At 37.3% G+C, this 14033-nt stretch overlaps 1 protein-coding gene across 6 annotated transcripts in view; it reads right to left on the bottom strand.

Annotated features, from left to right (window-relative positions):
• DIP2C (DIP2 acetate--CoA ligase C (putative)) overlaps positions 1 to 14033 on the bottom strand; it is a 292787-nt gene that overhangs the window by 52608 nt on the left and 226146 nt on the right. For all 6 annotated transcript variants that reach the window (XM_090143116.1, XM_090143115.1, XM_090143117.1 and 3 more), the window contains 8 exons: positions 13697 to 13836; positions 12058 to 12194; positions 9622 to 9830; positions 8854 to 8968; positions 6096 to 6297; positions 5252 to 5361; positions 4339 to 4419; positions 696 to 819 (listed from right to left, as the gene is read on the bottom strand). In XM_090143116.1, coding sequence (XP_089999242.1) covers positions 696 to 819; positions 4339 to 4419; positions 5252 to 5361; positions 6096 to 6297; positions 8854 to 8968; positions 9622 to 9830; positions 12058 to 12194; positions 13697 to 13836 — 1118 coding nt within the window. The remainder of the gene's footprint in view (positions 1 to 695; positions 820 to 4338; positions 4420 to 5251; positions 5362 to 6095; positions 6298 to 8853; positions 8969 to 9621; positions 9831 to 12057; positions 12195 to 13696; positions 13837 to 14033) is intronic.

The raw sequence follows: 14033 nt of genomic DNA, 5'->3' as shown, positions 1-14033 counted from the left end.
ATTCAGACTTAAAATGAGGCTGTTTATTTCATCAAGACATACAAAATGTTAAAGATAAAAGATCAGTACTAGATCAGAAACAATTTTAAACAAATGTCAAAGATAGTGTAGGTTAATACAAGCTTAAAGTCCTTATGTCAAAGTAGAAAAATTCAAACCACAGAGCTGGGTAGGTTAATGATCTACATACATACAAACTACTGATTATTTTTGGGTATTTCTTAATCATCTGCTATTTATCATATTTCTGCTCTAATAAGGTAGATTACTTCCCAGGTATTTGTTGCTTTATCCTCATGAAATGCAGTACTTTCAAAAGGGAATTTGATAGGTGAACCTAAGAACACTCAACAGATGGAATATTTTAGCGGAACCATGTGCTTATAAAACAGTGTGTTTCTAGCAAACTAACACCAAAGAAGTGAATTACTGTTTAGATTTGAATATTTATGAGAGGGGTTTTAAAAGTACCACTTAATCTGAACCCATAGTATATAGTATCTATGGTCATACACATACATGAAGAGAAAATCTTTTAAATATATTTGACTAAGTTCAGAGAAATGCGCATAAGACAAACATTTTGTGTTTTGCCATTTCACCTGCTTCACAGGCTGGTAACACCTGTGCTGCACTGTTCTACAGGCTCACGATAACCTTTTGGGAGCATCAAGGTGTTGAAGATGGTTCTTTACCTGGTGGGTAAACCAAAGCCACATGGTCTCCATCTTGCAGATGCCCCCTTTCCATCAGCATGACGGCTATCTTCTCTGCTCGCTTATGTAGCTGGACACACGTTAATGAGTTGGCTATTGTTCCCTGCAGAGGAAGAAAGATAAATGTCACAGAAGACAATGCACTGCATTCATCTTTGTTCTCCTCTGCAGTGTAGAAGCTACTGGACAAGGTGCTGCAGTTTCCTAAAGCCACAATATGTCACACAGTCACCTTAAATAAGGAAACTTTCAGTCTTATGCCAAACTGTAGCCGGAGGGAAAAAGGATGTTTGTCAAGGAAAGGAACATTCTCCATTCCTCTCTCTGTACTTAGAGTCCTCAAAAGTGCTGCCTTTCTAACCAAGGAAGTCACAGTAGCATGCCAATGTCATGCTCACGTAAACCGTACTCCTCTTGCTACACGTGCAGCATTCCTGCTACAGCCAGGAAAATGCTTTTGTGGTTTTCTGCAATCCAGAGAATCTGTGGAGAGTAATCCTGAAAATTGCATCTCATTGTCTGCACCTTGGAATGAAGCCAAATGGCACAGGGGAAATACTTTCAAAGATGAGACAAAAGGCATCAGAGAAAACAATACTTTGTGACAGGGGAAAAGAATTAGTCTAGAACAAAAGCTAAGCACATGCATATAAATGAAAGAGAAAAGACATTTATTGAATTTAAATAACTCTGGTCAGTAAGCCAAAACAAATAAATAAATAAAAAATTCAGAGTTTGGCAATTCAGATAGCACTGTCTTAAAATTATCAAACAGACATAGTGTTTTCAACTGAATTCTTGCACTCTCTGGAGAGATAAATACATGCATACATACAGAGATATATATATGTATGTATCACAGAATTCACTGCAAGAGCTCACAACTCTGAAGAGAAGACAAAGAATGAATGAGCAATCAGGAGTCTGACTGCTGCTAGAGCTGGTCAGGCCAGATCTGGGCTGAAGTAAAGAGATGGGGCCGTATGGGAAAAGGATGCTCTGCTGTACCTCCTCTGGGGAGAAAGGATTTCAGTCTGCATCACTGCTCTGATACATCCAGCACATATCACAAGCACTTGAAAAAGAGAAGGTGAATAAACTGATAGAAAAATAAAAGCTAACATATTCTTCTAAAAGATCAGTGCGTCAAAAGTGCAATGCAACACAATTAAGAAAACACTGTATTGTGATAGTAGTAAGGTCTTCCGTTTTACAGAAATATTCTCTGAATTACATTAAAACAGGGCAAGAAATGCTAAGGATTTGGCTTGACTGCTGATTTCTATTCGTCAGCACTGTCCCTCATACCACCACAGTACATACTGATCACAAGCTTCAGAGAGGAGAGAGAGCAGCTGGAGAAAGATCTGGAAGTAGGGTCACAGCATGTTATCATGCACCACTTGGCATTTAGAAACATCACACCTCAAACACTGTCAAGAAAGAGCTCAAGATAACAGGAAAAAAAGATGCATTTCAGGCAATTTTAATTGGTTTTCTGGATAGTTCAACTACGAGCACTTTTCCTAAGGGCACATGCAACCATGACCAGCCCTAGACGTGGCCAAAGCAATCCAACATCTGAGTAGTTGCTCACAGCAGACATTCCAGTAGGAATGTACTTGCATTCACTTCCTTCTTTGAAGACATTTCCTGCTTCAGTAGTCATGGGGAGATGGACCCTTTTGCTTCCCCACGTACACCAGAACCACAAGCCTTACTGACATAGAAAGGGAATTGCTGCAAATCAGACATATTTGGGCAAAGTTCATTTAAGAACTCTGGCACTTGCTGCAGGTGCACAGGAAGAAAGGCAGTATTTATATGAAGTGCCGGGAAGAATTCTGCTGTTGGTGAAGAATCGTGGGTGAGCAGAGATAACTGTTCCCTCTGCGTTTCAAACCTGAAACCCATACATAAAAACAGGGCACCACGCTAAGTTAGAAATCTAATTTCTCAGAATGCTTGGGTTACAGGAAATCTCTGATCTCAGTGAATTTCTATTAGTCATGAACTGCGAGATGTCTGGATGTTTGAGAACAGTGTCTACATACAAGATGCAAGGTAGACAGAAAGGGAAAAATTACAAAAGAAGTAAGATTCAAGATGGGTAATAAAATTTGTTTTGGCTAAAACTCACCAGCCCCGTCACTCCTTTCCATTAGACATTGAATCTCTCCATAAAACAACAAACCTCTCAAATTTCACAAGAGGACATACTCCACACTGGGAGTATTAAAGGAGTAGAGAAACTGAATCTCAAAATTGAACTGTTTTTCACTTCTAAGGAACAATCAGTTATTTCATTAATTCTCACTCTCCACATTGTATCCTTCCCTCCCACTGTCTGAGCCCTTCTGCCAGCATGCAAAGTCTGGCATTACTTAAAGCTCAAAAGCAGCAGCCTGTGTGGAGGAAATGGGACAGCACGGTTTCTTTCTCATAGCATCTCTGCTCCTCACTTACAGGACAGAACAACCCACTGATTCAGCATTGTAATAGTGCATCTATGAACAGCATTCTCTCTCAACTTTTCTGCTTTGTTGCAGATAACTCAATTACTACTTCACCATTGTCTGTAAAAAATGGAAATCTTCACATAACACTAGCTACTGCTCTGAATTAAAACAAATTAGCTTAATGATTCATTTGTAACCTCAAACTGAACTTCCATACCACCACTGTAATATGGGCCATGGGAGCATATCCTGTAAGTACAACTGGTCATCTAGCAGATGTTCACAAATTGCTGGAGGTTTATTATGCCACCTAAGTTGTTCAGGTATCATACAGGCTAAGAACAAATGCCAGTTATTCCAGGTGGCACAGGTGAATACCTCAAGCCCTTCCTTTCCATAAGACACTCACATACTAGATATGTTTCCCAGTTTTGACAGATATGTCTATAGGCACTAAGGCAGGGTGGTTTGAAATCAGGCTTTCCTGCTCTGCAGTGGTCTTGGGAATTACAGGTTTGTCATCTACACTTGCCTAGGAAGCCTGTCATCATCCTTTCTTAGTAAACTTGAGCTCTGTACCTTTTGATATGAAGTCATTCATTTTTGATAGTCAATGAAATGTTACGGCAGGCTGACATCAAGCTATGCAGAGAGATGCACAAGTGATCCTCTGCAGACCTGGCTGGATTCTGAACACATCTCTTCTCTTTAACTCCTTTCCCCATTCTTGCATCTCCTTGCAGATGGGCCAGTCTCAAAACAAATAATCATGTAGAAAAAGTGCTTTGATTTCATCAAGCTTGTGCTTTTCAAATTAGAAACCAAGACTGTGAGCAGTACTAAGGATTACTCTTTGGTATCAGAATAAAGAGTATTGAAAAAGATTTGCAGTTGCAGCTCACCCACAGGTATGTGTTGAAAAAGAAATAAGAAATGTATAAGATGGGGTGCCTGATACAAAAGCAATTTGTATTTTGACATTTGGCAATTATTATTCTCTTTTCCTCTCTGCCTCCATGGATAATAAATATAGCAGCTGGGTATTAATGGAAAAAGAAACAGAAAGAGCCACGTCCAGACACAGTGCAAGCAGGTGCAGTTGGAACACCAGCATGTCACTTGCCACATTGCAGCTTGTCAGAGCACCGGTCTGCACTGCTTACCCTGCAGTTAAGTAGTGTGTAAAGCACATGGTCAGGAGTGGTCTGAGCTCTCCACTGTAAAACTTCTGAGAGGAAGAGGAACTAAAAGAAAGAAGAGTGACAGTCATGGCACTAAATAATTTCTCAGCTTTAAAAAAACACATTTTTTGTGAATTTATCTTTCCTATTTATATTCTAAGTTTTATGTCGGTAACTATGAAATGCTAAACATGAATTGGTTCTCTTATCATCACACATTTATAGCAAGGTGTTCTGATGCAGCAAGAGAGGCCTCTCTGGAACTTAGGTCACTGCTGAGATGGTGATAAATTCTACATATATTTTCAAAACAATAAAGAACTTCTTACTAATCTCTCAGAATTTAAGCACAATTTTTGTTCTTAATTGTACTCTTTTTTCTTACTATAATATTAAATACATATGATACTGTAATACTAAATACAAAATTTCTTACTAAATACACAAACAGATACATAGGCAGATACAGTTTAGAATTTGTTAATTTTATTATTCACATAGGCTTCCAAAAGAGCTGAATTGAAACAGAATTAATATAATAACTAAAAAAAAAAAAAGTCATGACCATATATGCAAATTAGATTCCTTGGATTCCACTCTACCTAGTAATGATGACATAATATAGGGTGATTACTGACAAAAGACCCATTACCACATTCTACCATGTATTTTCTGTTGTCCCATGTATCCCAGTAAAACAACACATACACGTGAAAAGCAGTGATCTCCTCTCATGTATTTTATATTTATCTGTAAAGTGTGTCTTAAAACGTGTTAGTTTGTTAGTATTAACATGTAATAAACCAATTCTGAAATAATAATATGATCTATGTACTGCTATGTCTCCTGTTGCCAATTAACTGAATAGAAGACATATTAGAAAAGTTCTACTTACCTTTCTGGCTTGATCATTATCTTCTATTTGCCCCAAATCTCTACCACTGGCCTGTGCAATTCTTTTTCCAGAGACCAAGTTCCCCACCATCACAGAGGCAGGGCCAATTTCTAGAATAAATCAGAGATATGTTAAATGCAATAAAAATTTTTTGCTTGTGGATGGAAATTATTTGTATTTCTTTTGTACTACAAATTTTCCTCATTGCTATCCACAGCACAAAATCTTGAGCGTATCTCTGCTGATACAAATTTTGGTTGATGTACCTGGAAGACAGGTCTGGATTCACCCCATCTCTACTATATATATATTTAACTGCAGTGCTCATCTTAAACTAATTTGGATTTCCCCTCAGATATACCTACTGTAAAAATAATGCAGAACCTCCCTCCTGAGGTAAAAAAAACTTATCCAAATTCTTGGTTTCACTTGATTCACAATCCGTTTTTAACTACTTGTTGTTCTTCTAACTTTGTTATTTACTGTCAACTATCTTCTTTCTCTCTACTTCTGTTTAATAAACTTGGCTTATTCAGAGGCTGTTTTTCTGTTTCAGCCTCAGTTCATATACTTCAGACACAAGTGACCAGGACAATGTGAAGAACTTCAGCTGTGGTCAAAAGTAGTGCCTTTTAGAGCAGCAAAAATTTCACCTTTACTAATAGAGAGTTTTACAGCATTTTTCCTTCTGAACATATTCTTCATAGATTCTGCCTAGTGTTCTTAACGTGAACAGCTGATGGAGCTGATTCTCACCTACATTAACAGTTATTTGATTTCACTTTTTACTATACCATAAGCACACACTACAAAGTCACAATTCATTTGTTCCCACTCATCTTACCTGGTTGTTTTTGCCTTGGTTTAGGCAGATTTGTTACGCATGTGTGGGGACACATCAGCACGTTACAAGGATGCAGCGATCCTTCCAAGAAAAGCTGTTTGGTTTCTGATAGGTGTATTCCTCCCAGCGGCGTCTTGGGGAGTGTGTTGGCTGGTACCAGAGCTAAGCAGTAGACGCCCACTTGATGAATACTGTCAATAGCCTAAAACAAGCAGGAAGTCGATTCTAATGAAAGGCTAATTTTTCATCATTATAATAAACGTGTTATTCTGAATTGCTGCATTAAACAACCCTGATAATTAACTGAGAGTAGAAAGACACTTCAGCAGTGCCTGTGATAAGGAGGTTCTTTTCATTGGGAACAGGTGGATGGAAATGTAACACTGATGTTGTTACACTCATTCCAGAAGATAAAAAAGGCATACAAAAGCTTAGTGCCAAACACATGGAAATCTATTAAGAAATGCACTCCTCAGACAAATGATGGTAGTACCCTGAAGATTTATCACTAGGATGTCTGAGAACTCATGTGAAACAGATCTGAATCCTCACACTTCTCAGAATTAACGTTCAAAGGGCTCCTATCAACTTACCATCCGGTCCATCCTGTGGAGCAAAGAAAAATGGTGAATGCTGCACATGTATCACACGCAGCTACTGATGCATGCAGCTCATGAATTTTTAATTCGCCAAGATAAAAACTGTTTGCTCCCTGATTACTCTTAGAAGATCCTCAGGCAGGAATGGGAACTTATTCAATATAAGGGAAAACTACACAAGCACCGACTTGAAACAAAATCTTTTGAATGGGAACTTGAGAAATAAGGATTTCTGAATCTTTAACCATGTTCATTGTCTAAAAAGTGTAGTCAACTGCATCAATTTCAAAAAATCAGTCATGTTCAGTATCTATGTAATTCATCTAGTTAAACATGAATATGCATGCTCTTACATTTTAATTCCATTCACATTTTAACTGGTTATTTTCCTTACATTGGGTGCAAAAATTGCAGCCAGTGAATTAGAAAAACAACTTCTGACATCCAAACAGACTGGGAATCAAATCACAGACAGCATCTCTAATGAGAAGTTAAATGTTCAGAAATATAATTGACTTAACTTGCATCTTAATTTTTAACCATGAAATATGTGAATGCATACATTTGCTTTAAAGATGCAATCTATATTCTGACAATCAAATAATGATTTATAGTTATGCACTTAAGTTTAGACCAATCAATTATTGATTACTTCTACAGTCATTCTAAATAATGTTTTGCTTTTGTCTTCTATCTGCTTTATTTTTATTGATTTGATTGTAAAGAATAATGAAACAGTTACTTGTTTTACAATGATTGCAGTTTTAGTAGTGGTAGATCTCAAGGCAGTACAGGATCACCTCACTGCTGGTCTACATACCCCCTATATTAAAGATGAGCAATGGTTAGATATGCATGACTGCCAGGAAGCAATGTTTCATGGATCCAGCAGAAATCTGAAGCATCAAATCCCAATCAGAATGTTATTTGTAGGTTTCTGAAGAGCAGTGGTAAGTTAAGGGGTCCTCACTTGACATTAGCTTGAAAGAAAACTATTATAGGGTAAGCAACTAATTAAAGCACATCACAGTGTGGCTCCTAGAGGTGCATGGAGAGGAATGCCCAACTCTGGTGGGATGAGGGCTGTTATACATGACTTTCACACTGTCTGCTTTGATAGCTACCTCTGTGGCACAAAACCTGATAAAATCTCATTGGTCATTCAAAACCATCACCTTTCCCATTTTGGAATTTGGCACATTGCTGAAGATAATGAACAACTTTTCACAGAGATGTGCACTGATAAACTAAAGCTTTAAATTTTGAGAGAAGGGTACAAGTCAGCTTTTTAAAACTGCTTGTATTTATGTCTGCAGATGAGATAGCTTCGTTTTTGAAATGATTTAAGCCAGGCAGTAAATAGATTACCTGAGATCTTTACCTTTTTGTTTCATTGAGAAAACTGATTAGAGATGCCAGAACTTACACGGAGTCCATATCTGCTATGTTGTTCAAGATAAGAAAACTTCATGCTCAGAGTATTCTCTCTCCTGGTGCTATGTGCCTTGTGTGATTCACCAGGCAGCTGGAATGGGATTCCTTGCAATAGGTGTCCTCATGCAGATAACCTTATCACAGATGCCTATATCTGAGCTAATCAATCCCTTCCCTTCATTGCAGTGGAAAGAAAAGTCATTTTTAGATTGTTTCTCGAATAATTTACTTTACCATAGTGCACTAGAAACACATAATTCTTTCCCATTTATTAAAAAGAAATCTGGAGATCTGGAGTTCAGTTATGTATATATACTTTTGATAAAGTCAACTCCATAACATTACCTATCTTTGTTTAGTAAGACTTTGTTAGCTTTTAACAGTAAGTATACATACGTTCATTCACCACCTTTTTGTAGTAATGAATTACTATATTCTCATGACTACATGCTACTGTCTTTTTGCTATTACTTGCTTCAATTCATCCCTGCTTTCTTACACAATTTTAGTTATGTTTTACACACTGGACATATGTGGTCTGGGCAGGAATTGCCACCCAGAAGAAGCTAATTTTGTGCTTATTAGGTAATTGGAAATGTGACTGAAACAGTGCTCAAAATTGCTCAAACACAAACGTCAGGTTACTTTGAAGATCTAAATATTCAATTAAAAAAAAAAATTAGAAAATGGAAAAGCAGCTTCCAAACATACATTAAGAGCATTACCTGGAGGACTCTACTCATCCATTGAAAACTGTCTTCCTCTGTGGAATCTGGCCTTTGCTCAGCAACAATAACTATCCTTTCATCGTGCAGCACGCTCACTGAAAACACTGCTATCCTACAGGAGAGAAGGAAGGAAGAGTATTTATTGCTAGGACAGAGGACAATAAGATCCTGCCTTCTAACAAACTCTCTGTAGCAATATTTTGTTATTTATTACTCAGAGGATTGGTGCATTCATAAGCATTTTATTTAAAGGGAAAAAAGCAACAGTTTTAGAGAACTTCTGAAACAGGTATATAGAATCTTGTTCTGAACTCATTAGTAAGGCCACAATAACAGCAGAGCTCAAGAAGTAAACCTTCTTAGGATAAAAAGAGAACTAAATTTGTGTCTCATCAAGGCTGCTTTTAATTTTTATTCAGCTGCCAGCACACACACCTTGGTCAGCCATATCTTAGAAACAATCAATTGCAACAACTTCAGAATTAAGCAGTTATTCCACTGGAAATTTTTAAAGTGACAGTTTTGGATTTCAATACTTTAAGTCTACCTCAGCTATGACTTAGGTTTTCCTCTGCTGTCTCCTGCCTCCAGCCATATAAACATTAATTTAAAGAAAATGCAAAGAAATTTCACAGCATCCCTATTTTATCAGGGACAGAAAGCCCTGTGCAGATTAGGCACTGCCTTTAGGGAGCATTTTGGGTCACTTACATCTAATCTAAGCAAAATAGGGATTTCCACTTAAAGTAAGAAAAAGGATCAAACCTGCCCCTGTAGACAAATTTCATTGGTTCCACTGCGAGTGCTGTTGCTACAATGTCATCAGCATTATGTCTTCTTCCACTGACAACCATCAAACCATCCATTTTGCCAATAACAAAGACAAGTCCACCTGGTCCTATAAAGCCTAGCAGTCCAGTCCTTATAAAAGGATATTCAGTGATAGGGCCACCAGAACTGGTCATAGGAAACACCTGTAAGACACAAAAACACAGGTTTTCTATTCTGTACACTAAAATGATACTGCTTAGTATTTGAGGCGTGGTTTTTCAGACAGCTCCTTTGGAACAAAGTAAAAGAGCATCATCAGAGGCTTATTTATCTTCTCTAACCAAAAACAGAATACTGAGAAACTCCTGTTGTACAGTCTATAATTCTCAGTATTTGAGGTTTGGCAAGATCAGTCTCACTCTGTTACCAAACACATTTTCCCTAGCTATGGCTTGTAAATAATTTCTGACCCAAGTCAATCAATCAGTCAATCAGTCAAGGTAAATAGTACTGAATTAAAAAAACCAAACAAGCATGTTGCACTAAGCAAAATTAATCAGAGGTGCTATGCACAGAGTACCTCGGTAAGTAAACTGCAAAAATGATAGTAGATGCTCTTTTCAGTATCTCTTACTCAACTTTGATGTAGTAAAGAGAAATAAACAGGCTAGAAGTAAAGCTATTTTTAGGTGCTGTATTTTAATGACTCTTGATGTCATTTATCTAAGGTCAATTAAATCCTCACAGGACCTCTGTTAATGTCAAAAAATGAAAAAGCAGTCCTCTACAGCAACTCTAATCTTTTGAACACCAAATGTATAGATGACTTCCATGGGATACTTTCTACCCAGGTCAATTTATCCTGTTTTTCTCATTCCAGCTAGCTCAGCATTATTCTTCTGGTGAGCTACTTGGATTGCATTCTGACACAAGCACACTTTCCTATCTTTTCTTAAAAACCTGAAATAGTCTAAATGTAAGTTATTTATGACAATGACAGGTGGAAGACCGTGACTACAAAGAGTCCTTCAGGGCTCATCTGAAAATAAAGGTCAAATTCTGCTGCCAGATGTTCACAGGTGACTCCTCCCGAGCAGATTTAAAACTTAGACACCCTCAGCCATAACTCATCTCGGCAACACAAACCTCAGACTGTTACCTGCAACACAAATTACACCGTAAGAGAGGAGAGAGTCCCACCTGCTGAGAGTTCTTAGGAACTTGCACAACTTCAAAAATGAGTCGTCCTGCTGACTCAGTGGTAATTTATTTGCTTACCATTTGGAATAACTCTAAATGCACTGTTCAACTGCAGATCCAGTTATGAATTATGAATGATTTTATAATTACAGCAAGTACTCCAGAATGAATGTAAGTACCTTTCTATCCTGAAATATGTCAAATGTGGGATTATCATTCACAATGGGTACTGCTAATTGCTCTTGTAGCACAGTAATCAGCAATCTACAAATTTCAGATCACAATAGCATAGTAGGATTCTTGGCATCAGTAGCAGAATGGAGAATTATATCTATCAGCATCCATTAATTATTTAATGTATTATGTTTACAATATTCAGTTCTGCATAAGGAAAGCTGAAACCATTTTGCAGGAGATATTAGCCATGTGTAGTCCATAAAATATGGTAATATTAGAAAGAACATTTGTTAACAGAAATGTAAATACACTTTTCTTAAATTTTCCTCAAATATTTAAAGAGAAAATAATGAGAACATGAATGAATAAAAGTCTCAGCTGAATATTTTTCATTGTTTCTCTGATTTGTCCACCATTTCATACTGGTTTCAACAGAAGTTAATGAGAACAATGAACAGGTACAACAGAGCTGTCAATACAGCAGTCTGCACCGCTGCTGAAACGTACCAGAAGACAGATAACACAAAGCACAAAAGTTTTCACCTTAGGCTGTTCAAATAAAAGCAGGTAGGGGGCACTAATTAGGAAAAGTTATCTTCACTACTCAGATATGTCTCGAAGGCTGCGTCTGTCAGGTTTCTGTATAAATGCAGGCTTCAAATGTAGGCTGGGCTGCAGAAATGATGCTTTTAAGGACATACAGCAGCTCTCCCACTGCCTGCAACAATCCAATTCCGCATGCAGCTCCTGATATACATTATTACCTTTTGAACTTTGCCTTTCTTCCTGCTTTCCTTGTGACTGTTTCAGCACCTGGTATCTTCTTCCAAAATTACAGAAAAAGCTCCTCAGAGCCAGAACTAAACCCACAGAACAATCTGTTTTTGCACTTAATGAAATGGGATTCAGTGAGAATTATTTGGCTACAGTCCCAAACCACAAGCACTGATTATTGCTGATATTCTAATATTGTTACTGTCAATATTTTAAGTGAAATATTACCCTTACAAAGAGAAAAAGGAAGTATTTTACATAGCATTTTTGCCAGCTTACCTCAAAAGTGTTTTTGGTCATGCCCGAGAGTCCATAATATGATGTACCCGTTGCAATAGCACATACACACAGTTCTCCTATTTCATCTGTTTTACAGAGCTGAGGAATTCCATCTGGCTTTACTGAACACATTATAGCTAGGGAAAGAGCAAATGACTTTAAAATATATTATAAAACTAACTATAGTATAGCATAAACGCTGCAAGAAAGACACTGTGGTGGAGCTGAGATAAGTAAATTATATTTAGTCACTAGCCAACAATCTGTCTCTCAAACTCTAGGATGTTGAAAACTTTTAATAAAATGTTACTTGCATTACATATAGTATTTACAAAAAAAATGCAAAGACCTTTATGTAAACTCAATCATTTAACTGAAAACAAAACCTAACCTCCCTTGCTACCTAAAACCTCAGCTGATTTGTAATATTGTTGTGAAGTGTAACTACATTCCCAGTTTTGCATATCAAAGAACAGAGTTGGTGCAGTCAGAGCAAAATGAAATACTCTACAGGCATTCTTGATAATAATTACACTGCCAGGGAGGCAGGCAACCAGGAAATACACTTCTCACTAAGTAGCAAGTAACATCATATGAAAGATCAACATGTTATAGCAAACTAGTACCACTGTTTTGCAAAGAATTTATCAGAGCTCAGACTGGTCTTACAGGACTGAGGATACAATCAGAGCTGAACAGGAGGGGTTAGAAAGCACTGGTCTGAGGAAGAAATATCATTTTGTGCGTAAGCCACACAAGTAAGAATGCTGCTACAGCTGGAGCAGGAGTCCAGCAAGTGTGACTTCATAGTTGGGAAGATGAACAAGGGAGACCAACAATGCATCAACATGTCTTTAAATATGAGCATGAAGAATCTTTAATGACCTTTCTCTCACTCCAAGGACAATCAAGAGTGTGCACTTTTCTCGAAACTATTAGAATATAGTATGAGGTGCAAGACAGTACATCTGTAATAATATCTGATATGATCGCTATTAGATAACAATCAATCTTCCTGTATTTTAAGTTGCTCACCTGAAATGTTTTAAGATGCATAATTTATGTTTTATTCACTTGATATATAATAGACATTCCGTTATGAAAAACTATAGTGTTACACTTTTCTAGTCTCCATAACTTACTGCTTAAAAATTTAGCTGTTATGAAGAATCTTATCTTCATTTTTAGAAGCACTGGCTTCAGTATCAATCTATCAACATGAACAGTTCAGTCATACCTTCTCTTGCTGATGACTTAGTGATAGTCATTAGCTCAATATTTTTGGAAAAACATTCTGCAATCCCTCAGATAGCAATTTGGTTGACCCATAGCATAAGTTATAGAATTTTCTCAACTTGTTCTATTTTCTGTACCCCACAGTTAAGGAATCAGTGTTTTGATGTGGTGTGAGGCTGTTCAAAGCATGCCATTAATACATGGAAAGAGATCCACAGAAGTAAATATAGATAAGAAATCTTGGTTTGCCAAACCATAGTTTCATAAGGTAAGGCTTTTAGACTATTTTTTTTTTCAAATATGCGCAGTCTAATCCTAAAGCTTTCTATGACTTACTACATAAGTAATTAAATTAATGAATTGAATCATATTAAGTTTCAAACAAAACTCTTTCAATCCTTACCTCCTGGCATCACTAAGCCAACGTCCTGGACAGTCAGAACAGACAGCTTTTCTTCAGAGTCCACCCGAATCACTCCGTATGTGAGACCATGCATGGACAGAACTCCTCTGCCTGGTGGCTGATTGCTGTCATCTGTTGGCCTGCAACCATGGTTTATAACATCATGCACCATCAGGCAGATGTAAGCATTTACTTAATGGATTAATATTGAAAACACTCCTCTATTTGAGAGTTTAAAATAGTGTTTTTTTTCCCATTTTCAAGTAATTACATCTAGCAACTCTCCCACTCAGTAGTTACCCCCACATATGGGGTTGCAGAGATGAAAGTAATGCCT

Source organism: Phasianus colchicus, chromosome 6 (genome assembly GCF_987193195.1).
Source record: "Phasianus colchicus chromosome 6, bPhaCol1.hap1.1, whole genome shotgun sequence".
In the NCBI taxonomy this organism is placed as follows: Eukaryota; Metazoa; Chordata; class Aves; order Galliformes; family Phasianidae; genus Phasianus; species Phasianus colchicus.
The sequence above is the reverse complement of the archived record's forward strand: the minus strand, read 5'-3'. Positions and strand labels throughout refer to the sequence as shown.